Source organism: Balaenoptera acutorostrata, chromosome 10, assembly GCF_949987535.1.
Source record: "Balaenoptera acutorostrata chromosome 10, mBalAcu1.1, whole genome shotgun sequence".
Taxonomy (NCBI): Eukaryota; Metazoa; Chordata; class Mammalia; order Artiodactyla; family Balaenopteridae; genus Balaenoptera; species Balaenoptera acutorostrata.
Window position 1 is genome coordinate 489,681 of NC_080073.1, and position 26,584 is coordinate 516,264.

Consider the following 26,584-nt stretch of genomic DNA (forward strand, 5'->3'; position numbering starts at 1 on the left):
CAGTTCCCTTATGGGCCCCAAGCCAACCTGTAAACCAGGGGTGAAATGAGCTACCATTTTGGAGCAGTGGGAAGGGGTGCCTGGGAGGGGAGAGAAAGGAGGGTGGAAGGCAAGGGTCTGTAGGTTCGAAGGGGCCACTATTCTCACCAGACACGGCTGACGTGAGCCCCTCTGATCGGGCTCCATTTCAGCACCAGTGCCGCTAACTGCTCAGATCTGTTTGCAAATCTGCGTGATGATTCGAGACTGAATATGAGTAGTGAGAAAGGCTTTCCACCGTGTTCTCTAAATAGTAACACTAATCAAATTTATAGAGAGAGCAGGACAGGAATTTTGAATAAGTATAATTAATGGCTTCAGAGAGATGCACGAGGATATTGCCTTTGTAAAAAAAAAAGATATTAAAAACTTGATTGCTAAATTAGGAAAAACAAAAGCTCAATGGATGGGCTGAAAAATGGAATATTCACATTCTAGGAAACCTAAGTGAGGAATTATCATAAAAGTACAAAGAAATAGAAAGCATGAAACAAAAGTCAAGCGACACGAAGGACAGAGTAAAAAACTGTAAAAGCCATCAACTAGGAGTTCTGGAAAGAGAGAATAGACAGATTGGAAGGGAAGAGATTTTCCAAGAAGTGATAGAGGAAATTCCCCCCCAAACTGAAGAAATGCAGGAATGCTGAGACTGATGGGCCCCTCAAGAGATCAGCATGACACTACATCAGTATCTTCAAAGTTCTGGGTGAAAATCACTTGGAACCTATAACTTTATATGAAGCCTAACTATTCAGTATTACAAAGCTATCATTCATTGTGAAGGCAAAATAAAGACATTTCCAGGCATGAAAGAAGCCAAACATTTAAGGCCCACAGACACTCTCTAAAAACAAACAAATGCTGGGTGATGAGCTCTAGCAAGAATAAAAATGATAGGGTACAATGGTGATCAAATAAAACAATAAAAGCTATTTTTTAAGAGTAAATGAGTGTTGACTGATTAAAATAAGGCATTTTAAATAACAACGTGATACACCACATGGAAAAGTGACAGTGTCCTCAAATACTAAACAGTCGTGCCCTGTCCTGGGTGTGTATCCAAAAGGAATGCATAGATACCTGTTCCAAAGGACAGGTGCTAGAATGTTCCCGGCGGCGTAGTTCGCAACACCCACACATTGGGACCGACACAAATTTCACCATCGTAGAAGAGACCACCTGTGACACAGCCGTAGAAGGGACGAGGAAAGCACCACGGCCATGTGCTCCTGTGTGGAGGAGTCTCAGAGGCGTGACGTGGAGCAGGAGAAGCCGTACACAAGGGAACAGACGCTGTGATTCAAACATACAGGTTGAGAGACCTCACGCACTGACCGGTGGTGACGGGAGTGGTGCTGTGGTTTACCTGTGGTGGCGATGATGGGAGGTTCAACAAAGGCTTGTCGAGAACTGGCGATGTTCTGTGCCCCTCTGGGTCCTGTTTGCAGGGATGTGTTCACCTTGAAAAATTCATCAAGTTGTACACTTAAGATGTGGGCATGTAAAGTATGTCTTTATACTTTAATGAAAACAAAATGATCACGGAATAAAAATTCTAGGGAACTGGTAAATGGAGCAGAGGGAAGTAGCACGTGTTGTCTGACTTGGGGTGATTTAACTACAGATAGTGTTTTATAAATATAACCTTAATTAAGTATTTTTAAAGGGTGAAAAAAATTTTAAGAAAATTCAGTTGGTATAACAAAATGTTAAGAAAGGGGAGAAAGAAACAAAAAGTATAACACACAAAAACAAACAAAAAATGGAACAAACAATTCTAATAATATCAGTCATCACAATAGATGTGGGTTAAATTCATTAATTAAAAGAAAAAAACTCTGGTTGGATAAAAGTACAAATTATGTGAAACATATCTAAAAGAAATAATCCAGGAAAAATGAAAGTGAAGGAAAGAAAATGCTAATAAGACAAAAAAAGATGGTAATATTAAATTCAGATGAAATAGAATTCAAGGTCAAAGCATTTAATAATAAAAGAAAGGGGTATGTCATTCTGAAGAAAGGGAACAATCCACAGGGTAACTAATGATCATTTTACTGCACTTAAAGCACAACTTGAAAATACATAGAACAGAAACCTGTCAGAATTACAAATAGAAAAAAACTAGATCCTCAGTGTCTTAGTGGGCAATTTTGACAAAACTCATAGAAATGAATAAGTAAAAAGAGGATTTGAATAAAATAAGTAATGAGCTTAATCTAATTACCATTCTGCTGAACTGGCAGAGATTATATATTCTTTTAACCACAAATGGAATACTCTGAAAAACTGACCTATGCAAGGCCGTAAAGGATATTTTAATAAACTTCAAAGAGCTGCTATTATGTAGGCTGATTGAAATAGGATAAAACTAGAAGTTAACAAAAACATTTTAATAGCTCTTGAATTAAAGGGAAAATTTAAATATATAATGTATGAACTATTTAATGTCTGAACAATCACAGATGCACCATATTACAGAATCTGTTTTTCTGCCATAGCAATACTCAAAGGAAGAAGTATGACTTATATGCATTTATTAGAAAACAAAAAAGATTGAAAATAAATGAACTAAACTTTCAAATAAAGAAATTATTTAAAAACCACTTAAACAATCCAAAAAAGTAGAATGATGAGATTAAAGCTAAAGTAGAAATTAATAAAATACAAACAAAAGCAACACAGCTGGTCAATGAAATAGATGTTTCAATAGATGAAGAGACAAAGGAGAGGAGCTCAGGAAAATAAAGCTATATGCTGATCTTCTTCATAAACATGGGCGCAAAACACCCAAATAAAATGCTGTATAGAACGGAAACCTGAGGGCCATACAGACGATGGGGTGCTACCCATAAGGTCACTCTGCCTAAGAATCATTCTATCCTTACTGCAGTCTCAGCGTATATTCCCGGCTCTGCCTTCCTCTCTCCCTCCTCTCTCCCGCTGCCCCCATCTCTCTCTATAGTTGTGTATACATCTATCTATTTTTCATCTATATGTCCAGCTATATGTCTTCCGAACATGTTTATTTCTGAGTCTCTTGGCCTTTGTTCTCTAATTTGTCTTTTTTCTTTAGTTTCACATTTTTAGTTTCTTTGTGTCTAGATGTTTGTGTGAAAGTGTCTTTTTTCCATTTTCGTTTTTAACCTTTTTTTGTTTCTCTCCCTTCATTAAAAAATATCAAAAATATGTAAATGTTATGTTTTTATTAATTGAATGTGTTCCGTGTTTTTAATTTTAAATTATGATGAAAAGAACATTTTTATAGTATTATATTTTAAATTAAATTGATTTTTATTTTTTAAAAATTAGCAAATTCAGTTTGGCAGTATATTAAGAGACATCCCAAGAATGCAGGTATGTGTTCAACTTTAGAATAAAAATCTACCGGTTTAAATCACTGCTTTTCTAGAGTACAAGAAAGATCACATGACTATTTTCATAGAGAACAAAAACACTTTTGAAAATATTCAACATATATACTTTCAGGATAAAAAGCAAAGCTTCTAGCAAATTAGGTTCTTTCTTAATATGATAAAGGGCATCGAGACTCTACAGTAATCGTCACCACTTGATAATGAAATAAAGAGTCAGTGTTAGTATCATTGTGCTATTCAACCTTTTTATTGGAGATTCTAGCCAGTACTATAATACGAGGGAAAATGTCATTAATACTGGAAAAAAGGAACAAAACTGAGATTATCTGCAGACCATACGATGATCTACCTGGAAAATTCTCAAGAGAATCAATTGGCAAAACCAATAAGAGAGTTTAACAGTGCAGCCACATATAAGATCAGCATAGAAAAAATCAATAGCTTAATTACATACTAGCAAAAACCAATTATAAAATGAAATGAAAAATGAACTCATTCTTGAAAGCAGCAAATTCCATAAAATATCTAGAGAGAAACCTCATAAAAATGTTTAAATACTAAATAAAGAAAGCTACCAAAGTTTACTGAATGGCCTTCAAGAAGAGTTAGCTATATCAGCTCTCCCATAAATTAATCGATAAATCCAACGGAACCCCAGTTGAAATCTCAGGAAGACCGTTAATGGTATATGACAAGATGATTTCTTTCCCCGAGAAGGGACATCTCCAGAGGTGGTCAAGAAAATTTAAAAGAGAAAAACAATGAGGGGACTTTCCTTGTCAGATATCCAAATATCTGATAAAGTTATAGTAGTCAAATCAGTGGTTGAGTTGCTATAAAAAAGCTAAAGAATAGAGAAACAAATCTAGCAATGTACTATGTACATATGGAAAACAGTTTATCATGAAGTTGGCTTTTTAAATTCAGTGCCAAAACAAAATATTCAATAAATGATAAGGGCTATATATAAAATCTACATAATTGGCTATTTATATGAAAACATTCTATCCAACATAATCCCATAGCATAATAAAAAATAAACTGCAAATGGTTTTAAAAGGTAAATGTTAAAAAACTGTTTACAAGTTCAGTAGGAGATACTTCCTTACTAATACATAAAATCTACAACCCAAAAAAGAGCATGAATTAGATATCTGAATGAAAAAAGTTTAAACTTGTTTGTCAAAAAATGACCTACAGTTAAAAGACAAGTGGTAGATGGGAGAAAATAGAGCATTGGAAAAGAGGAGTGACATCTAGAGCATACAAAAGCTCCTGCAAACCAGTAACAAAAGGACAAACCAAAACAGAACAACACAAGCAAGGTGGGCCAAGTATATGAGAAGGTGATTCACAGATAAAAGAATATCAAGGACCAGCACAAATGTAAAGATGCTTAGCTTTAGATATAGTAATAGTCAGGGAATTGCAACTAAAATTAAAACAAAATGTTCCTCTCTATCACACTGGTGAAAACCTGGGAGGCTATCTTGAAGCTCCATTTGCAATGCAAACACAAGGCTTCCACTTAGAGGGTATTTTGTTTAGCATGGCGGAGAGGGGTGACGGAGATGATGGGAGGGAGGTGACAGTCCCCCGCTACGCTCTGGTGTGGCCGCTGCTCTGTGTGGGACCTTGAATGCAGAAAAGGCACAGGCCACTCTGAAGGAGCATCCTGGGGCTGCTCAGAGCCCACGGGGCACTCCCCGCTCGGTCCCTCCCTTCCCCTGCTAATAGACGCAAAAGGCTGGAAAACCATCTTGCCAAGTAGGCAACCAGGTTTACCACTGAGCTCCCTGAGGAATCCTGTCAATCTGTAGCTCTTATTACAGCCCAGTGTTATTTCCTTAAAGTCTGTGCGTACATTTTAATGATTCATAAAACTCTGTAAGAGTCTCATGGTGGGGAGTGGGTGCAGCTGCAGGGGGTGGAAGGGATCGAGAGTGGGGCAGGGAGCCAGTACCAGGACGGTCTCCCCAGCAGCCCCTCCTGCCCTCCCCCACCCCCACCCCCTTTCCCGGGCCTTCACCCCAGCTCCCAAGCCCCGCACCCAAGGGCCAGGCAGGCCACGCTTCAAGGGAGGCGCCAAAGCCAGGTGGGACCCTAGAAAGGGCTCTGGCTTCTGAGACGTTTGGACCAGGGTTCAGATCTCATATCTGCCTCTTTCCTGCTGTGTGACCTCAGGCAAGCCATGTCCCCTGTCTGAGCCTCAGCTGGCAGGCTTCTTTGGATGATGCGTAGCACAACAATAACTAGTGATAACTGAGTGTCTCCTCTTTGCCAGGTATTGTTTTGGGTCCATGACATGTATTAACTCATGCAATCCCACATCAGTGCTACAGGTAGGTACTGTGCTTATGCCTGTTTTACAGATGGGGAAACCGAGGCAGAGGGAGGTGAAGGAACTTGCTGGAGACCACACAGGCAGCCGAGCTGGGACTGAGATGAAAATCTTCACTCTTAATTACTCAGTTTCTTGCCTCTCTGAACCTGGAGCAACTCGCTCACCAGTAGGGGAGCCCATTCAGCCAGCCAGTCAGTCAGTGACTCAGTCACCGATGCCTTGAGCGCCCGCCCCGTCCCAGGCCCTGTGCCAGGTGCCGGGAATTCAGGGATGAATGAAGCAGACGCAGTCCCTCTGCTCCGAAGCTTCTATTTTGGGAACTGTGTGTGTTGTGGGTGATATTGGCTGGAGACCAACGGTAAACAAATAAGTAAGCAACAAAGATCCAGAGAGTGATCTTTTCAGGAGGGAAGAAAATAAGACACAGCAGTGTGAGGTGGGGGGGGTGGGCCTGGCTGGGGAGGCGACATCACGGGCGGGCGGGGCCGCAGGGGCAGGTCCAGGTCTGCTGGCCCCCGAGGCCCCCGTGGCGGTGCTCAGGCTGCTCCGGGGCCCCCGAGCTGGAGCCTCAGGGCCAGGAGCAGGGCCAGAGCCTGTGCTGGAGGCGGGAAGCCCAGCTCAGGTTACAGCCGTGGGCGGGCACGTGCGTGCGCATGTGTGTACCTGCGCGTGCGTACCTGCGTGTGCATGCGTGTGCGGGGGTGGGGCACGTAAAGAGAGACTGATTCGCCAGGAGGCCGCATAGGCTGACCGGCATCCACTCCGGCTGCCTCGCTGCAGTCCGTGGCCCACGCGGCTTTGCTGAGCCAACGTCTCTCTCTTCCCACTGAGCTCGCAGCACCCACGGTCCCCGACCGCCCACGCGCAGCAAGCTGCCCTAGGGAGAACCGCGACAGGGGGTGACCGTACTGGGGAGGCGCTGGGGCGCAGGCTCCCGGCGGCCAGTGCGCCCTGTCCCTCCCGGGCACGCTCGCAGCGAGCGCTATGCACGCAGCTGCCCGGTCCCAAGAGCGGCTGGAAGGCGTGCTTGAGGGGGGCACCGTAAGGGGGCTGCTTACCGGGTGCCGGCGGCTGGTTCCGTCAGGCCTGGGGAGTGATCGCGCAGGTTTAACCTCCTGGGGCCAGGCCCTGGCTGGGGTGACCAGCGTGACTCCAGGAGAGACTGGCTTCTGGGAGAGTTCCTCTGTGCTGAAAGGGAGAGCGCCCTTCCACAGCTGCTCGCTCCCTCCAGCTGGGCGGACAGAGGTGGGCAGGTGTGATGCTCCGAGCCCAGGCTGGCATCTCCACACCGACACCACGAGGGGAGATGCGGCCAACCTGCTGGGCAGGCAGATGGGAAGAGCCTCCGTCCTCCACGGACCCAGACTGTCTGCACTGAGTCCCCCACGTGGAGAAGCACACGCTCCAAGCAGGCAGGCAGACCTCAGAGAGGAGAGGAGAGAGCTGCCGCAGTGTCACATGCCGAATCCCCGCAGGAACTTCTACCCGAGTGTCACGCTAATGCCCGTCCCTCCCTGTGGAAGCACAAGGCTGGAGAGAGGAGGCTCCCCGGACCACCAGTGTGTGCCAGGGCGGGGCAGCGGGGAGGGTGCTGCAGTCCCCCTCAAATTCAGATGGTGGTGAAGGGCAGGCTGTGCTTCGGGGATGGGCCTTGTCATCAGCCATCTCCACAGCTACTGCAGAGATGTCATCCACTGTGGGGCTGCAGAGAGCTTCCCAAAGCACAGCCCCCAAATCCAGAGTCTTCCACTGCCACGCCTCAGGGTAGAAGGACAGACCCAGCATTCAAGGCCTCTGTCCTCATGACCCAACCAGCCTTTCCGGAGTTTTCCCCACCACAGCCCATTCTCCTCCTACTCAGGGCCCTGCCACTTCCTTCCCTAGGGCCACCGTTGGCCAACTATCCTCTAAAGCGTTCTTACCGATGGTCCAAGGATGGATTTGGGGGAGGTTCGTTGAGCCTGCTTGGGGCCAGACACAAACTCTTTGCGTGAAACTACCTAATCCAATTTAAAGGCACTGCTGACTGAGGCAAACTTTAGCGAAGACGAATTACATGGAAAGAAAGAGAGGATCCTACCTTCTATTACTGAACAAAATCTATCCATGTGCCACTTGGAATCATAACCGCCTTTCCCAGATTTCCTCTTCAACCAGGTTTCTGCCTTCCTTCCTTCACTGCAAACCCCACTCCCCTTCAGTGGAGCCGGCTCTGCCCCCATCCTCCGCCCCCATCCTCCACCTCCACCTCCACCTCCACCTCCCGGAAGCCATCCAGCTCACGGTCCGCTCAGCAAAAGCCTCAGCGTGAGCCCAAACGGCCTGAACGCTACAAACGGCCCCGCGCAGCTCCTCTCCTTTTCCAGGCCTGTAGGGGTGGTTACCAGGGGCTGAATCACCCCCATCCTACAGATGAGGAGCCTGAGGTTCAGAGGTGAAGAGTCACAGAAAACTCGGAGATGCCCCCCAGCACTGGGGCGCCACCCCCTCAGTGACGCCTCTCGGTGGCTCCCAGACCGTGGGCCCACCCGAGCCTCCTGCGTGAGAGCATCCTTCACTCCAGCCCCCTTCTCGTCAGGGCTCCACTCCTCCCCAGTGGTCTCCAAACTTTAGCCCAGAGGAAGCGTGTGTCAGCACACCGCAAAAGGGAAAGTCAGGCAAGTGACGAGCAGCAACAACTTGCTTTCAAAGGTGCAAACATGCCCGCGTCGCTGGGTGACAATCTTAGCACCCAGGAAACACCTTCGTAAGACAGATCCATGAAACATAGTTACTGTGTGGCAGAAGATGCATGTATGCTGTCACCACGACACCTGTGCACAGAATGCATTGTGATTTTGTCTCAGTGTGATCTTTCAGCGTCTGGAATTTCTCGGTTATCAGTACATCTTTCTTACATGGACCTTCTCAGGAAACAGTAAGGGGCCAATGAGCTGTTCATTCACCGGTGGTGCCTGATGGTCTAGTGTTTAGATGTTTCCTTTCTCCTTCTACTCACAGAAGACGGCACTTCCCTGCTCTTGCAGGTGCGAGGGGCAGTGGGCCTGAATGGCCAGTGGATGTGAATAGGGGTGACAGTTGCCGAGGCAGGGAAAGCTGGGGCTCAGTTCTCTAGGCTCTGAAGCTCACTCATCCTGCTGAGTCAGCCGAGGAAGCCACATGTTTCAGATGTGCAGGTAAAGAGCATGGTAGAGCCTCTGGTGGCCGGGAATGCCATGTCCCGCACAACCACATTTTGCCTGAGTGAGAAATAAAACATTATGTTGTTAAACCTCCATCCCAAATATTTTCAACTTCTACTGAGGAATAATATACATATCGTAAAATGCTGAGATGTTAAGTGCATGGCTTAGTGAGTATTGATAAATGTATAAACCATGTAGCCACTATTCCAAGTTTTATTTTCCTGTCCATTTCCATCCCCCTTCCTAGACAACGGTGTTTTTTAGTTTCCAGGATACAAGCCTTGTACTTCTTTGGCTAAATCTATTCCTAAGTGTTCTATTGTTTTTGGTGCTATTGTAAGTGGAATTGTTTTCTTAATTTCATTTTTGGATTGCTTATTGTGAGTATATAGAAATAGAACTGATTTTTGCATATTGTTCTTATACCCTGCAACCTTGCTGAATTTGCTTACTAGCTCTGTTGAGTGTGTGTGCGCGTGTGTGTGTGTGAATTCCTTAGGATTTTTATATACAAGATCATGTCTTCCACAAATAGAGATCATTTTACTTCTTCCTTTCCAATCTTTTATTTCATTTTCTTGTGCAGTGTTGAATAGAAGTCGTGAAAGCAGACATCCTTGTCTCTTTATCTTATAGGAAAAGCTTCCTTTTGGCTTTTAACATGGACAAAGCAAATTCCTTTTCTGACTTTTCTACTCTACCAGCCCATTTCTTCTTCTTCTCTGCTTCTGGAGAATCCAATTTAAGAGACGCCAGCTCACACAACTCCCCCTCCCCCACCCCCTATACTGGTTGCCAAGTTATTTAAAAAAAAAAAAACAACTCTCAATAATAATAGCTATTGCTTAATGAGTTCACTAAGTCCACGCTCTGGGCAAGCACTCCATGTAATATTGGCACCACTCTTATATCAGGAAACTGAGGGGCACAGGTCTAGGAGGAGGCAGAGCTCAGCCTTGCATCCCATCTCACTGCTCTCTTTAGCACTGACTGCACTGTTCTCCGGGTACCACACTGCTCCAGAGCCATCTGACCAGATCTAGGTCACACGGTCACCTCCAGCTACAAAGGAGAAGGGAGTCCAGAGAGGGAAGTATTTTTTATTTCCCCAAGTGCAGAATTTTATTTCCTGATTATTATTCTGAAAAATTTCAAACCCATAGAAACAGTGGAAGATATAATGGATTCCAATATACATATTTCACCTAGATTCACCTATTTCACCTAACATTTTTCCCTGAACCATTTGAGTGCAGGTTGTAGACACTATGACACTCCCCCAATACTTCCAAATGCATCTCCCTAAAACAAGAAAATTAACTTTAATTCAATAATGTCACCTAGGACACTATTCCATATATAAAACTTTCCCAATTGTTCCAAGTACCTTTTTATAGCTTTGTTGCTGTTATTGTCATTTTAATCCAGGATATAATCAAGATTCACTGCTGTGTCTCATTGTTATGCTTCTTTCATGTTTTGAAACTCGTTTTTTCATGACATTAGCCTTCTGGAAGAGTCCAGGACAGTTGTAGGATGTCTCACATTCTGGATTCGTCTGATTGTTTCCTCACGATTGGATTCAGGTCACATTTTTGGCAACAACACTCCAAAGGAGACACTGTGTGTCCCTTACATCTCCTGGGGAGGGACATCATGTCATGTTGTCCCACTCTCCGTGATGCTAAGTTCAGCCATTTAGTTAAGGAAGTGACCTCCAGGTCTCATCAATGTAATAGTTTTCTCTTTATGATTGTTCAGAAATCTGTGGTGAGACTTGGGAGTTGTCACTCAACAGCTTTAGGATCCACTGATGATTTTTGCATGATTCAGTTAATTCACTGAGGGTCACAAGATGGCAATTTTTAAATCTCACACTGATTTGCTGGCATTCTTTTGTAAAGAAGACCCCCCCCCCTTTTTCTACATCCCCCTTTTTTTTTTTGGCTGTGTTGGGTCTTCGTTTCTGCGCGAGGGCTTTCTCTAGTTGTGGCAAGTGGGGGCCACTCTTCATCGCAGCGCGCGGGCCTCTCACTATCGCGGCCTCTCCTGTTGCGGAGCACAGGCTCCAGACGCGCAGGCTCAGTAGTTGTGGCTCACGGGCCCAGTTGCTCCGCGGCATGTGGGATCTTCCCAGACCAGGGCTCGAACCCGTGCCCCCTGCACTGGCAGGCAGATTCTCAACCACTGCGCCACCAGGGAAGCCCCATCCCCTCTCTTTTAACACATGGACTATTGCATTTTTTAAAAAATGAAATATGTTATGGGTTCAAACTGTCAAATGGCTATAATGCTCAAGTTGTCCCAAGTTTGGCCAGTGGGAACTTAGGCACCAATTTTTCTAACCAGGCACATTGTTACACCTAAGGAAGTTGGGTTCTGTCATAAGGAAGGAGAGAATGGGTACTGGGCAGCAAACAGTGGGCCTGTCATAACACCTTACCTCCCCCAAGTCTCCATTTCCTGGGCCTTAGACTGGGGTAATACGCTCTCAGGATGGTTTCCAGGACTCAATGAGTTGGTCACGGATTAACTGCATGCGAAGCATGTGTGCCTGCATCATAGAGCCTGGAGCCATGACAGTGCTCAAGAACCATGAACTTCTCTTCCCTTTCTTTCCTCTGCCACTGCTTTTATTAAAATCCTCACCCTTCTTTGGATTTATAACGTCACTATCTTCACCTTTTTGCGCTTCGGTTTTCTTTTCAGGGAAGTAGGGATACACGACTTGCTGGGTTGTCATGAGGCTTAGCTATGCTGGTGTCAGTGTAACCCCACTCTCAGTCTTGTGGGATTCCAATTCTCTTCCAGGAGTTTGCACATGGTGGGAGCAGGGGAGACCACACACAGTCTCATAGTCACCTGTGGCCCTGACTCTTGTTTTGAGGAATTAGTTCAGTGGCTAATTATTTCATCAACTCAGAAGTGAAATCCATCCCTTTCCTCAATTTTTATAACCCCTTCCACAGTCACAGGGTATTCAGGAGACCTTGAAAAACGTGAGGAACACGGAGTAGATGCTGAAAGTGCCCCGTCCAGCCCGTGAGGCCATCCCCTGGCTGCTGTGGGTGTGGGCTGCTGAGAGCTCACAGACGCCCCCTTCACTGGGCTGCCAATGACCGACTGCTGCGGGAAACAGAAGGCCAGTCCCCTTGCCTCCGAGCCGGGCCAACTCTGGATATAATTTGTGCTCCAGAGGCCAGCTTTGACGGCATCTCATCTTTCTCCTGAGGCACTCCCCCAGTAAACCACTTGCACCAGAATCCCCTACTCAGCCTCTACTTATACGGAAGAGATGGAAGGAGATATCCAAATCAAAGTATTTTGAAGGAAACTGGCAGATGTCCTTGTTATCCTAGAGGATAAAAATCCTCTAGCACCCCCCCTGCCGTCCCCCCCTGCCCCCAATGTCCACCGTCTTCTTCACCCAAGCCCCTCTCATCTCAGAGCATCTCACTTTCTCTTCCACCCTCTGCTCCTCTCCGCTTCCCTTCCAGGTTCCAAAAGGCTCCAAATGACCCTTACTATTTCACGGAGCAGTCGCGGGTTCCCCAGTTCCAGATCCCAAACTCAGCTCCGGGCCCACTGTGGCAGATCGACGCGAGTCAGCAGCTCAGACAACAAAAGGGGGTTTGATTCAGGTGGCCGAGGCTGTGAGCAGCAGTCACCGCGTCCATTACACGTGTGACCCCGTGAGACAGGCGTGAACACGACGCTGGATGCACGGTGCGTGTCTCCTCAACGCCGAGGGCCGTTCACTGTCCTCCCCGGACCTTTAGAACAAGCTCTGGCCCCGCCGACAAGGCCCTCTCCGCTCTGACCTTCAGCCCGCCTCCGGGTCTGCTCTGCACCCTCCCACACTCCGGGCCCGCGCTGGGCCCTCGCTCTCCTTCTCCTCCCTAAGGGCCTTTGCACGAAGTTCTTCCTCCACCGCCTCCCCCCAGAGGGGCGCCTCCCGCCAGCTTCTCTCCTGGCACTGCGACGTCGCCGTCTTCCTCAGCGCCGAGGACGCTCATTCACGGGCCTGCTCACCGCGAACCTGCAGCGCCTCCGCCCGCCCAGCGCGGCCTCCTCGGTGGTGGTGTCCCGGTCACCGCGGTTCCGCTCCTCGGCCGGCCATCTGGCCACGCGCCGTCTGGGTTTGGGCGCAGCGCCTCGTGCTCCTGGTCCAGTGGGCGGCCACCGCGAGACTACAGCCCCCACAATGCCCCGCGGCCCGCGCCGCGATTGGCTGAGCCCCGAACTGCGGCCAATAGGACGCGGCCTTGTTGGCAGGTGCCGCCGGTCCCGTAAGCGCCGGCGCACCGGACCCCCCTCCCGCCATGGGCAGCGCCGAGAGCCGCGAGGGTCGAAGGGCGTACTTCGGAATGGACCAAGAGGAGCGGGTCCGGGTGCTGCAGGGCATCCGGGTGAGCGGGCGGCCGGCGGGCGGGCGTGGAGGCGTCTGCCGTCGCTCGCCGCGAGAGGGCCGCGAGTTCGGAGGGCGCCGCAGGCCTGGCCTCCTCAGGGTGGGAGGACGGACGGAGACCGGGGGGCGGGGCCTCGTTACCTGGACCCCTGCCCGGGTGCGCCTTGGACATTTGATCCTGTGCCTTCGCCGCCTGCGGACGCCCAAGCGTGTACGAGGACAACGAGTCGCCCCCCCCTTGGGTTCCGGAGCCGCGCTGCTGACCTGACTGACCACCTCCCGTGCCAGTCCCCCCAAGTCCCCCCCGCCCCTGTTCGCTGGCCTCAGGGCCTCCTTGTCCCTCGAGGTGCCGGCCTGCTTGGCTCGCGATCTCCGCACGGGTTGTGTTCGCGCCCCCAGTTTGCCTTATATCCGCTCTTGCGTTCTTGTAGTTCAGGTCTCACGTGAGGATCCTTTCCTGACCATTCAGTCCAGAGTGCCTGCCCATCCCCGCGGTCGCACACTGGTTTTTGTCGTAGCGCTCGCTCATCTCCATTTGAAACTTCTGTTGATGCTTTACTTCTTTGTGTGTCTCCGGCCGCAGTGTAAGCTGCTTGAGGCCAAGGCTCTTGTGTGACTGCAGACTCTATCCCCAGACTCTAGAGGAAGAATAAAAGCAGCTCACGTTTGAGTGCTTAGTGGGGGCCGTGGGTTGTGCTAAACCCTTGACGGGTACCCTGTCATTTAGTTCTCAGCAGCTCTCTGAGAGGTCGGATTCTGTTTGCCCATTTTATGGATGGAGGACAGGCGAGGCACTGAGACATGAAGTACTTACCCAGGGTCACCTAGGTAACAAGCCAGAGAGCTGGGATTGCGCTCAGCGGGACTCCAAGGACTGCTCATTGAATGCTTCCTCCTGCACCTCTGCCTTGCACGTAGTGGGTGCTTTGTAAACCATTGCTGAGTGATTAAATGGACGAACCCCAGTGAAGCAGGCACCAAGTGTCCATGGAATGCACAGAACCTGGCATAGGTGAATTAGTTAATTAGGGAGCTGGCTCAGAAAAGGACATCAGGGCACTTCCCTGATGGTCCAGTGGTTAAGACTCTGTGCTTCCACTGCAGGGGGCAAAGGTTTGATCCCTGGTCGGGGAAGTTCCACATGCCACGTGGTGTGGCCAAAAAGGAAAAAAAAAAAAAAAATGGACATCAGGAGGTCTGACTTCTGGATAGTTGCTCATTAGCTGTGTGACCTGGGGTGAACAACTTATCTTTTGAGTCTCAATCACCCCATCTTTTAAAAAACGGGGGCAGGCTGTGATAATCCTAGGTGCTGCCTTGGATAAGATGATGTGTGTGCACGTGTTTAGAAAAAGTACAGAGTGTTTTGTGGGAGCCTCTATTCTTAGCGTGCCTACTTAGCATATTTGGTACTTGCTAGGTGTTATCCAGTCTTGACCTGGCTTGGGGCAAAGTCAAAATGGAGAGAAGACGGCTCCGCTCACGTTGGAAGGTGAGAGGCAGTAGCCGAATCAGAATTTAGAAAGATGCCCCAGGCTCTGTGTGGGTGCTCTCCCACTGTTGTCACCTGCTTTGGACAGTGTTGGAAAGTTCAGTCAGTCAGAGTCTTCTAAGGGAAAGTCTTCTTTTTTTTTTTTAACATCCTTATTAGAGTATAATTGCTTTACAATGGTGGGAACGTCTTCTAAGTGGACAGAGGAGCATCATCTCTTTCGGGTTTTATATCAGACAGGCACATTTTATTTCTAGTTCTCTTAGCAGTTCTGCAAAGTACAAATTCTCTTTAAAAATGGAGAATCGGGCTTAGAGAGGTTAAGGAGTTTGTCCAAGGTGTTACTTCTGGGACTTTAACCCAGATCTTTTTGGGTACAAGAAATAGCCTTTTTTCACGACTCCAACTTCCCCTGCATGCTCCCAGTGATATGCAAGGCAGTGTGAAAATTCTGTGGCAGCCTCTAGCTGTCCTGACAGGGTGCTAGTGCCATGCTTAGTTCTACCAGACATTGTTAAAACTAGAGGGAGCTTTGGGCAAACTCATCAGAGGGAATAAAGAACTTGTCTAGAGGCATACAGTTGGGGGCACCGCCCCATGCTCTGAGACCCCTTCCTTCCTTCCTTCCTTCTGTCCTTCTTCTTTCCATCCACTCGTGTGCCTGTTTTGAGAGAGGGAGACCAGAGAAAGGAGGTGATGGCAGTGCAGTGTTTGGTGTAAGGTTTTTCCTGCTAGCAAAGTGACTCAAGGGTTGGGAAGTCCACCTTGTCTTTAAGCAGGTGAGTGAAAAATCACTAGAAAAGATCATTGGATGAACCAAACGAGAAGTTAATTTAATAGAAGGTATAGAAGGTGTGTGCCAAAGAAGAACATCTGCCCGCTCCTTCAGAGAAAGTTAAATATTCTTTTTTTTTTTTTTTAATAAATGTATTTATTTATGGCTGCGTTGGGTCTTTGTTACTGCGTACGGGCTTTCTCTAGTTGTGGAGAGCGGGGGCTATTCTTCGTTGCGGTGCATGGGCTTCTCATTGCTGTGGCTTCTCTTGATGCAGAGCATGGGCTCTAGGCGCACTGGCTTCGGTAGTTGTGGCTCGTGGGCCCTAGAGCACGGACTCAGTAGTTGTGGCGCATGGGCTTAGTTGCTCCGCGGCATGTGGGATCTTCCCGGACCAGGGATCGAACCCGTGACCCCTGCATTGGCAGACGGATTCTTAACCACTGTGCCACCAGGGAAGTCTGAAGTTAAATATTCTTAAAGACCTCTTGTATTTAATGCTCCCGGCCTGGTCCTGGAAAGCATTCTAGTTTCCTTAAAATTAAATGCCAGGGCCTTGCTAGTTTGCATACTTATTTGCATAAATTTACATAGTGAGTTCAAGCCCTAATTCCGAGGAAGGTAAAAGAAATTTAATTAATGCAAAAAGCTGCAATTATATTCACCTGTTTTTCAGAGCAAGCATGTGTGAAATACATAAAGATTTCATTTCAACCAGTATGTTTCATCTCATCCTCCAGTAAGAGGAGGTACACACATGGCCACAACATCCCGCGTGTGACTGTCCCCTCTGCCCCTGCACAACCATCTTTGGTGACTCAGCTGAAGTTGGTTGCATGTCAACATGCAGACCCCTGTTCTCCAGCCTTTGCCTCTTCCAACCACTTGGCTCCCGCTTTCCTTCCCAGGTCACTTCCCAAGGCTGCTACTCTAGCTGTGTCCCAGGCTCATTTCACCCTCAGGGCTGTACCACCTTTACCATCATTCATTGCCATGGGAGGCAAGTCTGGACCACTGCTGAGGGGAAGGTCTCGGAGGAGGTCGTGGGACACAAGGGACAGCACCCCGTGTGCCCACACCAGAGAGGCCACGTGTCCCCAACGTGTGGGTACCGCTTCACCGCCACCTCAGCAAGTGCTCACTGTGAACTGGGCCTGGCCTGGCAGAGACTACAGGGGACAATGTACAGGGCCCTGCCTCATGGAAACCTCATCCCAAGAGGGGGAACTGACCAAGAGAAAGAAAGAGGCAGAAGAATAAGAAAGAATTGCAAGTGCCATGAAGAAAACAAAAAGGGCGCGAAGAGTGATGGGGCTTCCTGCTCAGGTGGGCTGGTCAGACAATGCTGCTCGGATGAGGTGACGGTGGCGACGGGCCTGGGCCAGCGGGGAGAGGCTTCTCTGCTCTGGGCTGAGTGGTTTCAGGGCACTGTGTCACCTGGTCCCCAGGCTGACCTTGTGAGATCTCATCCCCATGCAGAGGTGAGGAAGCAGGTTCAAGGAGGTGAAGGAACCCCCCCGTCACAGCGAGTTGGTGGTGGAGCTGGAAGCTCAGACTTTCCGGCTCCATAGCCTGTGTGCTTGGCAGCCACACAGAGGTAGGGATGGTGGAGAAAGTTGGCCAGCTGATGAGGCTAGACGGGTGATGCAGGGCTGTTTACACGTTTCTCTGGAGGCAACATTGTGGTTCTCTATTCAGGGGTGGAGCTTTGGAAAGATTTTATCTGATGATAGTGACTTTTTTAAAAATGGCTTTATTGAAATGTATTTTACATGTAAAATTCACCATTTCAGGGATTTTTTTAAAGCAAATTTACAGAGTTGAGCAACCGTCACTCACAGTGGGATTTTAGAACATTTACGAGGCCTAAAAAGGTCCCTTGTACCTATTTGCAGTCACTCCCCACTCCCACTCCCAGCCCCAGGTAATCACTAAGCCTTCTGCCTCTGTGTTGTTTGCATTTTCTGGACATTTCTTGGAAATACATCATGCATCTTTCATGTCTAGTTCCCTTCACTTAGCACAGTGTTCTTGGTGTTGGCTCCTCCACGTTGTGGTATGTATTAGTCGTTCCTTTCTATTGCCGAATAGCATCTCATTGTATGGCTATTCTGCACTTTGTATATTCAGTCAAACAATGATGGATATTTGAGTTGTTTCCAGTTCTTGACTATTATGAATAATGCTGCTGTGAACATTTGTACATAAGGTTTTTTTGTGGACATTTGTTTTCATTTCTCTTGGATAGATAACGTAAGAGTAGAATTGATGGGTCATTCTGTTTATGACTTTGGTGAATTATTAGGTTTAACTTTTTGAGAAACTGCCAAACTGTTTTCTACAGTGGCTGTACCATTTTCCATCCCCCTCAGCAGTATATGAGGGTTCCAGTTTCTCCATACCCTCACCAACACTTGTTATCATCTTTTTGATTATAGCAATTCTAGTGAGTGTGAAGTGGTATCTCATTGTGGTTTGAATTTGTGTTTCCCTAATAACTATTCACGTCGAATGTTTTTTCATGTGCTTATTTGCCACCCAGATATATTTGTTTTTTGGTGAAATGTGTATTCAAATCTTTTGCCCACTTTTAGTAGCTTTTGATGGGGTTGTTTGTCCTTTTTATTGAGTTATAAGCCCTTTATCATATTACGATTTGCAGATATTTTCTCCCAATCTGTGGCTTGTCTTTTCTTTTTCTTAATGATGTCTTTGAAGTACAAACATTTGTAATTTCGATGATGTTTAACTTATTTTTTTCTTTTAGTGATTGGGCTTTGGCATCATATCCCAGTAATCTTTGTCTAACCCAAGGTTATAGAAATTTTCTCGTATGTTTTCATCTAAGGGTTTTGGCTTTTATACTTAAGTCTGTCATCCATTTTTAGTTAGTTTTTGTGTATGATGTGAAGTAAGGCTCTAACTCGTGTTGGCAAATCACTCGGCCATTTTAGGGTGAAAGCAGCCATAGACAATATGTAAATGAATGGGTGTGGCTATGTTCCAGTAAAACTTTATTTATAAAATCAAGTGTTGGGTTGGATTTGGCTCAAGCACTAGAGCTTGTTGAACTCTGCTCTAAATCCATCTTTTTTTTGTTTGAAATATTTAATTTTCTCAAACTACATTGGTTGAAAAGACTGTCCTTTTCCCGTTTGAATTACCTTGGGACCTTGGTGAACATCAATTGATCATAAACATAAGGGTTTAGGGTTTATTTCTTGACTTCAACTCTGTTGAGAATTCCATTGATCTGTGTGCTATGTGTCTGTCTTTTTGCCAGTACAACACTGTCATGATTATTGAAGCTTTGTGGGAAGTTTCAAAATTGGGAAGTATAAGGCTCCAGTTTTGTTCTTTTTTTCAAGATTGTTTGGCTGTTTTAAGTCCTTTGCACTTACTTCCACATACATTTTAAGATCAGTTTGTCAACTTCTGTAAAATGCCTGTTGGGATTTTGATGGGGTTTGTGTTGAATCTGTAAGATTACTCTGGGGAGAATTGCCATTTTAACAATATGGAGTCTTCCAATATGTGAATATGAAATCTCTTTTTAATTATTTAGATCTTTTAAAGTTTTTCCCAGTAGCATTTTATACTTTCAGTGTACAAATCTTGCATTTCTTTAAAAATTATTCCCAAGTATTTTATTCTTTTTGATGCTATTATGAATGGAATTGTTTCCTTAATTTCACTTGTGGATTCTTCACTGCTAGCATGTGGAAATACAGTTGATTTTTACAGTTGATTTTTGTATATTGATCTTGTGTCCTGCAATCTTGCTGAACTCATTTTTTAGTTCTAGTAGGGTTTTTTGTGTATGTGGATTCCTTAGGATTTTATATGGGTAGGGTCATGGTGTCTGCAAAATGAAGACAGTTTTACTTCTTCCTTTCCAGTCTGGATGCCCTTTCTTTCTTTTTCTTCCCTTGGTGCATTGGCTAGAATCTCCAGTACAGTGCTGAGCAGAAGTGGTGAGAGTGCATGTCCTTGCCTTGCTGCTGAATTCAGGGAGAAAAAATTCAGTCTTCCACCATAGAGTATGTTAGCTCTAGGTTTTTCATAGCTGCTCTTTATCAGATTGATGATTTTATCTTTTAATATTCTCCATCACCTCTTCCTCTCTGTCCTTATATCCTGTTTTTCTTCTGTAAGCTTGTGGAGTGCAGAGACTGCTCTTACTTATTTGCTTCTGGATCATTAGTAGGTGCATGTTGGATTACATGCTTGGATGGACGACTTGTTGATTGTTTTTACCCACGCTGGTGATCTGCAGCCTGAGAATCTTACTCTACTGCTTTTTACTCTTTCGAGGCTTTGGTACAAACTTGTTCCACACGTGTGCAGCAAACTTCCTTTTATACCTTGCCGTTGCCCAGTGACATGCATCTCGAATGTCTCAGTGTGATCCGCCTTATCGTGTCGCTTTACCTCGCGTCTTTCGTCTTAGCTCACTGCTTAGGGTTAGTGTGGAGAACAGGAGATCCCAGGGGACCTGGCCTGGAGCCCTGACTCTCAGAGGGGTATGTCTCCCTCCTTATGTGCAGGACAGGGCCGCCCTCAGTGCAGGTGCCTTGACAGACGTGGCCACGAGTCCTCCTCACTCTTCCCCTGCTCAGTGCTCTACCTGGCTGACTGTTTGGTGAGCGCCATGGATGGGCCACAACAGGAGATGCCAACTCAGAAAGCCGGGAGTCGGATGGCCCAGTTCTCCCCAGCTTTGCTGCAGGCACACCTCTGCGTCTGGCGGTGGAGTCCGGCATCGTGGCTTGGGTACCAGTCCCGGGGCCGGGCACTTTCCAGGTGGCTTCTCCTTGATGCTCCCCAAACACCACATCTCCCGCTACTGAGGAAACAAAGGAGCCGATTCTGTAGGGAAGCAGAGCACTTCTGGTCCCTCCACCTGGCCCGCAGCTGCTGAGGGTGAGGGTTGTCCTAAAGATGGGACAGTGCCCCTATCGCTCAGCTCGGGGCTCTCAGACTGACGTGTACAGGGACAGCTAGGGCTTCTCTGAACATCCTGTACATTTCCTCCGGGTAGTACTGCGGCGTAACCAGTGATGACATTTACCTGGTGTGAGAGCTCAGGTGACTCTCGAGTGTGTCTCTCATGTAAGATGAAACTCCATCCTGGTACCTGCGGCTGTGCACAGTGCAGTGTTGAAGATATTTCTGTGTCAAGGATAAGCCGTAAAGTAACGTAAACGTAAGGAGGGTTGTTGACTTTGGCTCCTAGTAGATTCATCTCGGGTCCACTCCCTCGCTGGGGGGTCTTGGACCCCGTGGGTTCCACCCTGGAGGGAGGTCACCGCATGTCTTCCGCAGCAGGCCTGGTCTCCAAGATCCCACCTGCTGTCTCTGCAGAGCGTTGCCTGGTTCCGCCCTCTTGCCCTCCTGCACTCCACCCCGGCCATCTCTTCTGTCCTCATGTGTGAGCTGTTGACCTCCGGGTTCTAAGCACCCAGACCATAGGTGTCCCCATGCTGCTGGCCATGTCCCCCTGCAAGTCTCCTGGGCGCCTGTGATTCACTGCATCCCCCCGCTGCCTCTCCCACTCTCCCTGTTCCTGACGTGTGAAGGTCCATCCAGCTGGTCCTCACGCCGGAAGCTGATCCCACGTGCCCTTTTCCTCTGCATCTAATGACAACTCTTGTGTCTTCCCTTCCAGCTGCTTCTGTTTAATCCTCTCCTCTTTACCCTCAGGAACTCTCCATCTCAGTCAGGCCCGCCCCACCTTCCCCTTGCCCATCTGATAAATCGTTCTTTCTCCCAACAGGCTTGCCTGCCACAAATCTGTGCTTCCTGGCGCTAGCAGGGTAATGTGTTTTTTAAAGGTACATTTTACTTGTGAGCAGCTCTCAGGCAGTGGGGATAAAATCCAGACAGTCCCAGTGGAGGTCCCTCCCTTCCGGGCCCAGCGGCCTCGCTCTCAGAGATGGCCCCCCAGCTGGTGGGGTCAGTGATCGTTCAGGGTTAAAGCTGAGGTGCGACCTGCTTACTTCCCACCCATACGCGCTTCCCGCTGTCTCCAGGTTCAATGCAGATTCCTGGGCCTGGCTCCCGAGGCCCTCTGTGTGCCGGTGCCACCTTCTCCTGTCGCCACCTGTCCCTTGGGGAGGACACGTGCTGCCGTGCTCTTTCGAGCTTCTGTGCTCCTCTGCCTGCAGGGCTCTCACTCCCTTCCTTGGCTAAGTTCCTCCTTGGCCTAGCGACCAGTTCAGGGGTTCCCTCTGAACTGGGTGGGGGGAGCTCTGCCCCGTGAGCAGGACCTCGTCTCCTGGTCTCTGGCCCCAGCATGTGGCCTGGAACCGGGCTCAGGTCAGCAAGATCCTCGTTGGACAGAGGTTTAAGCTACTGGCTCCATATTTCTTGGATGAAACCATCAGCCCAGAAACTTTGTGGTATTAATCGACAACATTTAAAACTTGAGGCTTTACATCAATTCAAGTTTTAGTTTTTTGGGGGGAAAAGAATTGAAAGTCTGGTCCACGTTTCCATGTGGCGACCCTTGGCTGGAGCTACAAAGTAGCCACCCTCTCTGGGGCTTTGCTGTCGCCTGTCCTCGCCACGTTGTCCTGGCACTGTTGCTTTGCTGCCAGGCCCGCCTCATTTGTTTTTGTCACCTGCCTGGCCCCGTGGGCGTCGGTGGTTGCCACCTTTTTGCGGGGGCCTCCAGGACTCTTCTCGTCCAGATACTCGGATTTAAATCTGTGGATCTAATTTCAGCTCACAGAAAACTGAAGGACTAGCCAACAAAATCTCCACAGCAACAGCCGCAGGCAAAGCAGAGGAATCTTCTTAGAGTCACAGGAGGGCAGCGCCTCCCCGGGGTCAGGTGTCTGGGCCCCAGGGGCCGCTGACAGACGGGCACACGCCGGGTGTGGAACCCGCTGGTGCTCAGCCTGCGTGGAGGAGCCGTGGGCCAGGAAGGCCGAGGGCAGCAGGCTGCACTCGGCGGGGGCTTGGAAGGCGGCGCGTGCGTGGCCGCAGTGGCGGCGGTGCAGGCCTCGCTGGCTGCTGACTCGGGCCAGCGGCTTCTGCCCCTCCCCCGCCACCCCCCGCGTGAGGACGTGAGGATGGTCCCCTGGTGAACACCAGAGCCTTCCTGACGCAAAGAGCAGTGCTTGGGAACCAGCCTCCACCTTGCGGCTTCTCAAACGTGTCTAGATGAGTAGCGTTCTCAGACGAGAAAGGTGTTGATTTTCTTACTGCCGTTTCACTAATTCAAGTAGGCTGTCTGTTTTGTGAACACATGCGTGCTCCCCCTTCCACCTCCCACCCCGGGCTCAGTAAAGCACCATACGTGGCAGGAAAGGCGATTGGCAGATCGTGTTTGTCTTGGATTGGCCCTCCTGTGTGCCTGGTGACGTGTCCCCTCGCCACGGAGTGGCTCCGCGTGGCTGCCAGCACTGAGCGTCCTCTCAGGGGCCCGGCTTTGGCTCTGGTCGTGGCCCCTGCACTTAGGACCCTCCGTGATCTTGGGTGAGTTGTGTCCCCTCCTGGTGCTCACTCCTTCATCTGTGAAATGGGGTGGGCTTGGCTGGGAGCCTGGCAGGTGGAGGTGCTTGCCTACCTGGGCTGGGCTGTTTGCATCACTTTTTCCGTGGGAGCCCCTGGCACCCGCTGGGTTGAGTTTCTCCCACAGCCCTGAGCTCTGTCGCCCCTTCCGGAGTGTGGGGACATTTCACCCTCTCTCCAGTCTGCCTGCCCTGGCACTCCGATTCCTAATTTCTTACTCCAGATTTGCCGCTCCCCGTGTGACGTGTCTGTTTCCTGTGGATCGGAGCTGCTGGGACAGACTCAGGACCCGCGCACACAGAGCGGTTCCGGGCTTAGGGAGGACGCGCCCTCTCCAGCGAGCGGCTGTCACCTGCCCCTCGTCCGTTCCTTTAAGGCTGCAGAACGCGTCTTACGTTTACATGCCGGCTGTCCCCAACTCCTCGTGAATCCTTGCAGGCTCTCCTAAGCCTCCACGAGGAGCGTGCCTCCCCTCTTCATGTAGGAACGAGGTCGCGCTGTGTGGACGGCGCTGCAGACCACTCCGCTCGCCGCCCGTGCGCCCAGGTGCCGGGCCGCTTCACTGTGTGCTCCCCTCACCCCGCAGCCTCCTCTTCCTTGCCTACGGTCCTCTGCGGGCTCAGCCCCTCGTCCTGCTTTGCCGACTGTCCTGTCTGCTCCCAGCGGCCCGCGGCCTCTCTCCCCTGTTGTCCCGGGCCCTCGGCGAGCGGAACCCTGGACTTCCCTGGGTGCTGCCCCTCTGTGCCCGTGCCCTTCCCCTCTGGAAGCCCTCAGCCCATGTCCTCCGTGTGCCCGTGTTACCCCTGTCTGACTGCGGGCCTTTGAGGACGATCTTCTCACTGCCGTGTCTACACTCCGCTGCACCAGTGCGCTGACGGCCCCGGGCCTGTGGTCAGCGTTACCTGGTCCGTGTGTTTGACGCACACTGGAGCAGCTCAGTGTGCTGGGCGCTGAAGACACAGCAAGAGCCAAACAATCCCCGCTGCCTCGGAACCTGTGTCCTGGTGGGAGTGACGAGAAGCAGGTGCAGTGGAGGGTGTTTTGTGAGGAGGGGTGGGAGGGGGGCACAGAGCCTCGGAGAAAAGGGAGGCCGGGAGAGGGAGAGGGGCCGCGGGGTCACGACCTCTCTGGTTGTCAGGACACGCAGGAAGGGTGTCTGTGGCCAAGACGCTGGGACCCGGCTGGGGTGGTTCGGCTTCCAGCGAGCTCGGCTCTCGTCCCTTCCCAGCCCTGCCCGCCTGCCTACGAGGCTGCTGAGCGGTGGCACCTCTTTTTCTCCCGTCCTGGGGGCGAGTCGGGGAGCAGCCTTGGCCCCATGGCAGCCTCAGCCCTGGAGCAGGAGCCGGGCAGCCCGCCCTGCAGCTCGCGGCCCACGGCCAGTGCGCTGGCCTCCGCGCTGCTGCCAGGGGGACAGGCCATCGTGCTAGCTGGCAACGCTGGCAGGGTGTGGCCCTGTGGTGACTGTGACCGGGCTCTTCCCCTCCGTTGGGTCGGGGGCTCTGCTCACTCCTGCCACCTCTTCTGCGTCCAGAAATGGGCAAGGCCGTGGCACTTTTAAAGCAGCGCCTTCTCCCCAGCCTTTTGCTCGTGGGGCGGCCGTGCTACTTACAGGCCCAACTGGTTGACAAGGAAACTCTTTGGGAACTTGCCCTGAACTCAGCTGCTCTTGGGCGAGGGAAGCGATTTGGTCCCAGCCCTGGGGGTTAGGTCTCCAGCTGCGGTGCTTGTGGGAGGAGAGAACCCCTTCCCGGGCTCCACGTGGTTGGCGTGACTCGTGCAGGTGCCAGCCCTGGGCACCACGGTGCTGGCAGGGAAAGTCCGCCTGCACGGAGTCCCCGCGTTACTCCAGGCTGAGGGCAGGTCCACGTCTGAGCCACAGGACGTCAGCCTTGGAGGGCGCTTTGAAGAGTCCGCCCAGTTAAACTTTGTGCGGGTTGCAGAGGAGGGAAAAGGCCTGCCAAGATCACGGGGCCGCACGCAGAACGGAACGGCCGGTCACAGTGCTCAGCGGCGACCCCTAACTGTCCGTGCTGTTGACTGGTTCTCGTGTTTTTACGCACCCGGCGTGTGCCTGGTATGACGTAAGGCTGTTTGTACGCGGCCTGCCTTTCACGTGAGAGCCGGTGGTGGTGGTTCGCTCTGTGCCCGCTGCCCTGTGCGGCTCACCCCGTGTGGTCCTCACGAGTTGTTTCTGTGACACAGACGAATACGCTGACTCAGGCAAGGAGTCCCCTGCCCGAGGTCACACAGCTAGTAAGTTGCTTAGTTGGGATTCAAACCCAGGCCCATCTGACCCCGACGTACTAATTCCTGAGCTGTGTGGCAGTCAGTCCAGCCTGCGGGGCCCCGTTTCCAGGTGCTGAATGGAAAGCTCTGGGAAGGTGAGGAAAGGGGTCAGGGACACACAGCTGGTGTGGGTGGGCTCCTCTTTCCCTGCACTGCGCTGGGTGGGGCCCTCCATCCGCTGACCACACAGGACTCCATCTGGCCGGCTGTGACGGCCCAGTGACCAGTGCGCCTGTGGCACCGACTTCCCAGACCCGTTTGGCTCTGGGGGCCTCCACTGTGGTTCTGTTGGTGCAGGGAGTACTGCCCAGGTGGTGTTTACACACTACTGTGTGTGTGTGTATTTGTTGATTAAAAATATTACTGAATTTTGTAGCAACATTAAAAAATATTATAAATCTCCTGCCAGCGAGAAGCTTGCCAATGTTTTCCTTAACCCCTCACTCACCAGGTGGTGCGGTTTGGTGGGTGCCCCCCAACCCCCGGGCCCGGGACTAGGAAATCAGAGCCCGATTCCCCTGTGCAGAACCCCCCGTAGCTTCCCTCGCCCTTGGGTCACATTTGGGCTTGGGATCTCGGTCTGCCTCTCCGGCCTGGTCATCTGGTCCAGCCTCCTCCTCACACACGCCTTTGTCAGGCCCTCGGACAGGCCAGACTCGGCCCTCTCACAGGCTTTGCACTCATCCTCCCCTCTGCTCAGAACTAGATCCTTTTTCCTTGGATCTCAAGATGTGGTTGTGGCGGGGCCTCCTCCCTCCAGGGCGGTGGTCTCCTGTTACTGCCATCTCCTCTGAGGGGTCCTCCTGCCACCCCATGTGCACCTGGCCCTGCCGGACTGTATTTTATTCTTTCCCAGCACTTACCACTAACATGCTTCACAGATTTTAAAGACATATTTTGAAATAGAGATCCCCTGTAATATTGATAGGTGGAAAAATCCACCTCTTACCCTTTACCATCAGTCCCTGTTTCCCCCCTCCCCCAAGCCCAAGGCAACCAATCTAGTTTCTGTCTCTAGAGATTTACCTGTTCTGGACGTTTCACATATGTGGGGTTATACAGTATGCGGCCTTTTGTGTCTGGCTTCCTTCACTGAGCAAGATGGTTTTAAGTTCGTCATGGTGTGTCCAGTGTTAGTAGTTCATCCCTTTTTATGGCTA

At 49.8% G+C, this 26,584-nt stretch overlaps 1 protein-coding gene and 1 long non-coding RNA gene across 2 annotated transcripts in view; one reads left to right on the plus strand and one right to left on the minus strand.

Moving 5' to 3' along the window:
• Positions 1-844: 844 nt before the first annotated feature.
• On the minus strand, positions 845-12,325 carry LOC130709040 (uncharacterized). The gene is made up of 3 exons (XR_009009487.1): positions 10,333-12,325; positions 6,819-8,999; positions 845-1,499 (listed from the first exon to the last, which is right to left on the minus strand). It is a non-coding gene; the product is annotated as an uncharacterized LOC130709040 (long non-coding RNA).
• Positions 12,326-13,228: 903 nt separating this feature from the next.
• CHCHD6 (coiled-coil-helix-coiled-coil-helix domain containing 6) overlaps positions 13,229-26,584 on the plus strand; it is a 131,297-nt gene continuing 117,941 nt past the window's right edge. Inside the window, exon 1 of the mRNA XM_057554663.1 lies at positions 13,229-13,354. Within this exon, the coding sequence (XP_057410646.1) occupies positions 13,268-13,354 (87 nt within the window). The 5' untranslated portion in view covers positions 13,229-13,267. The remainder of the gene's footprint in view (positions 13,355-26,584) is intronic.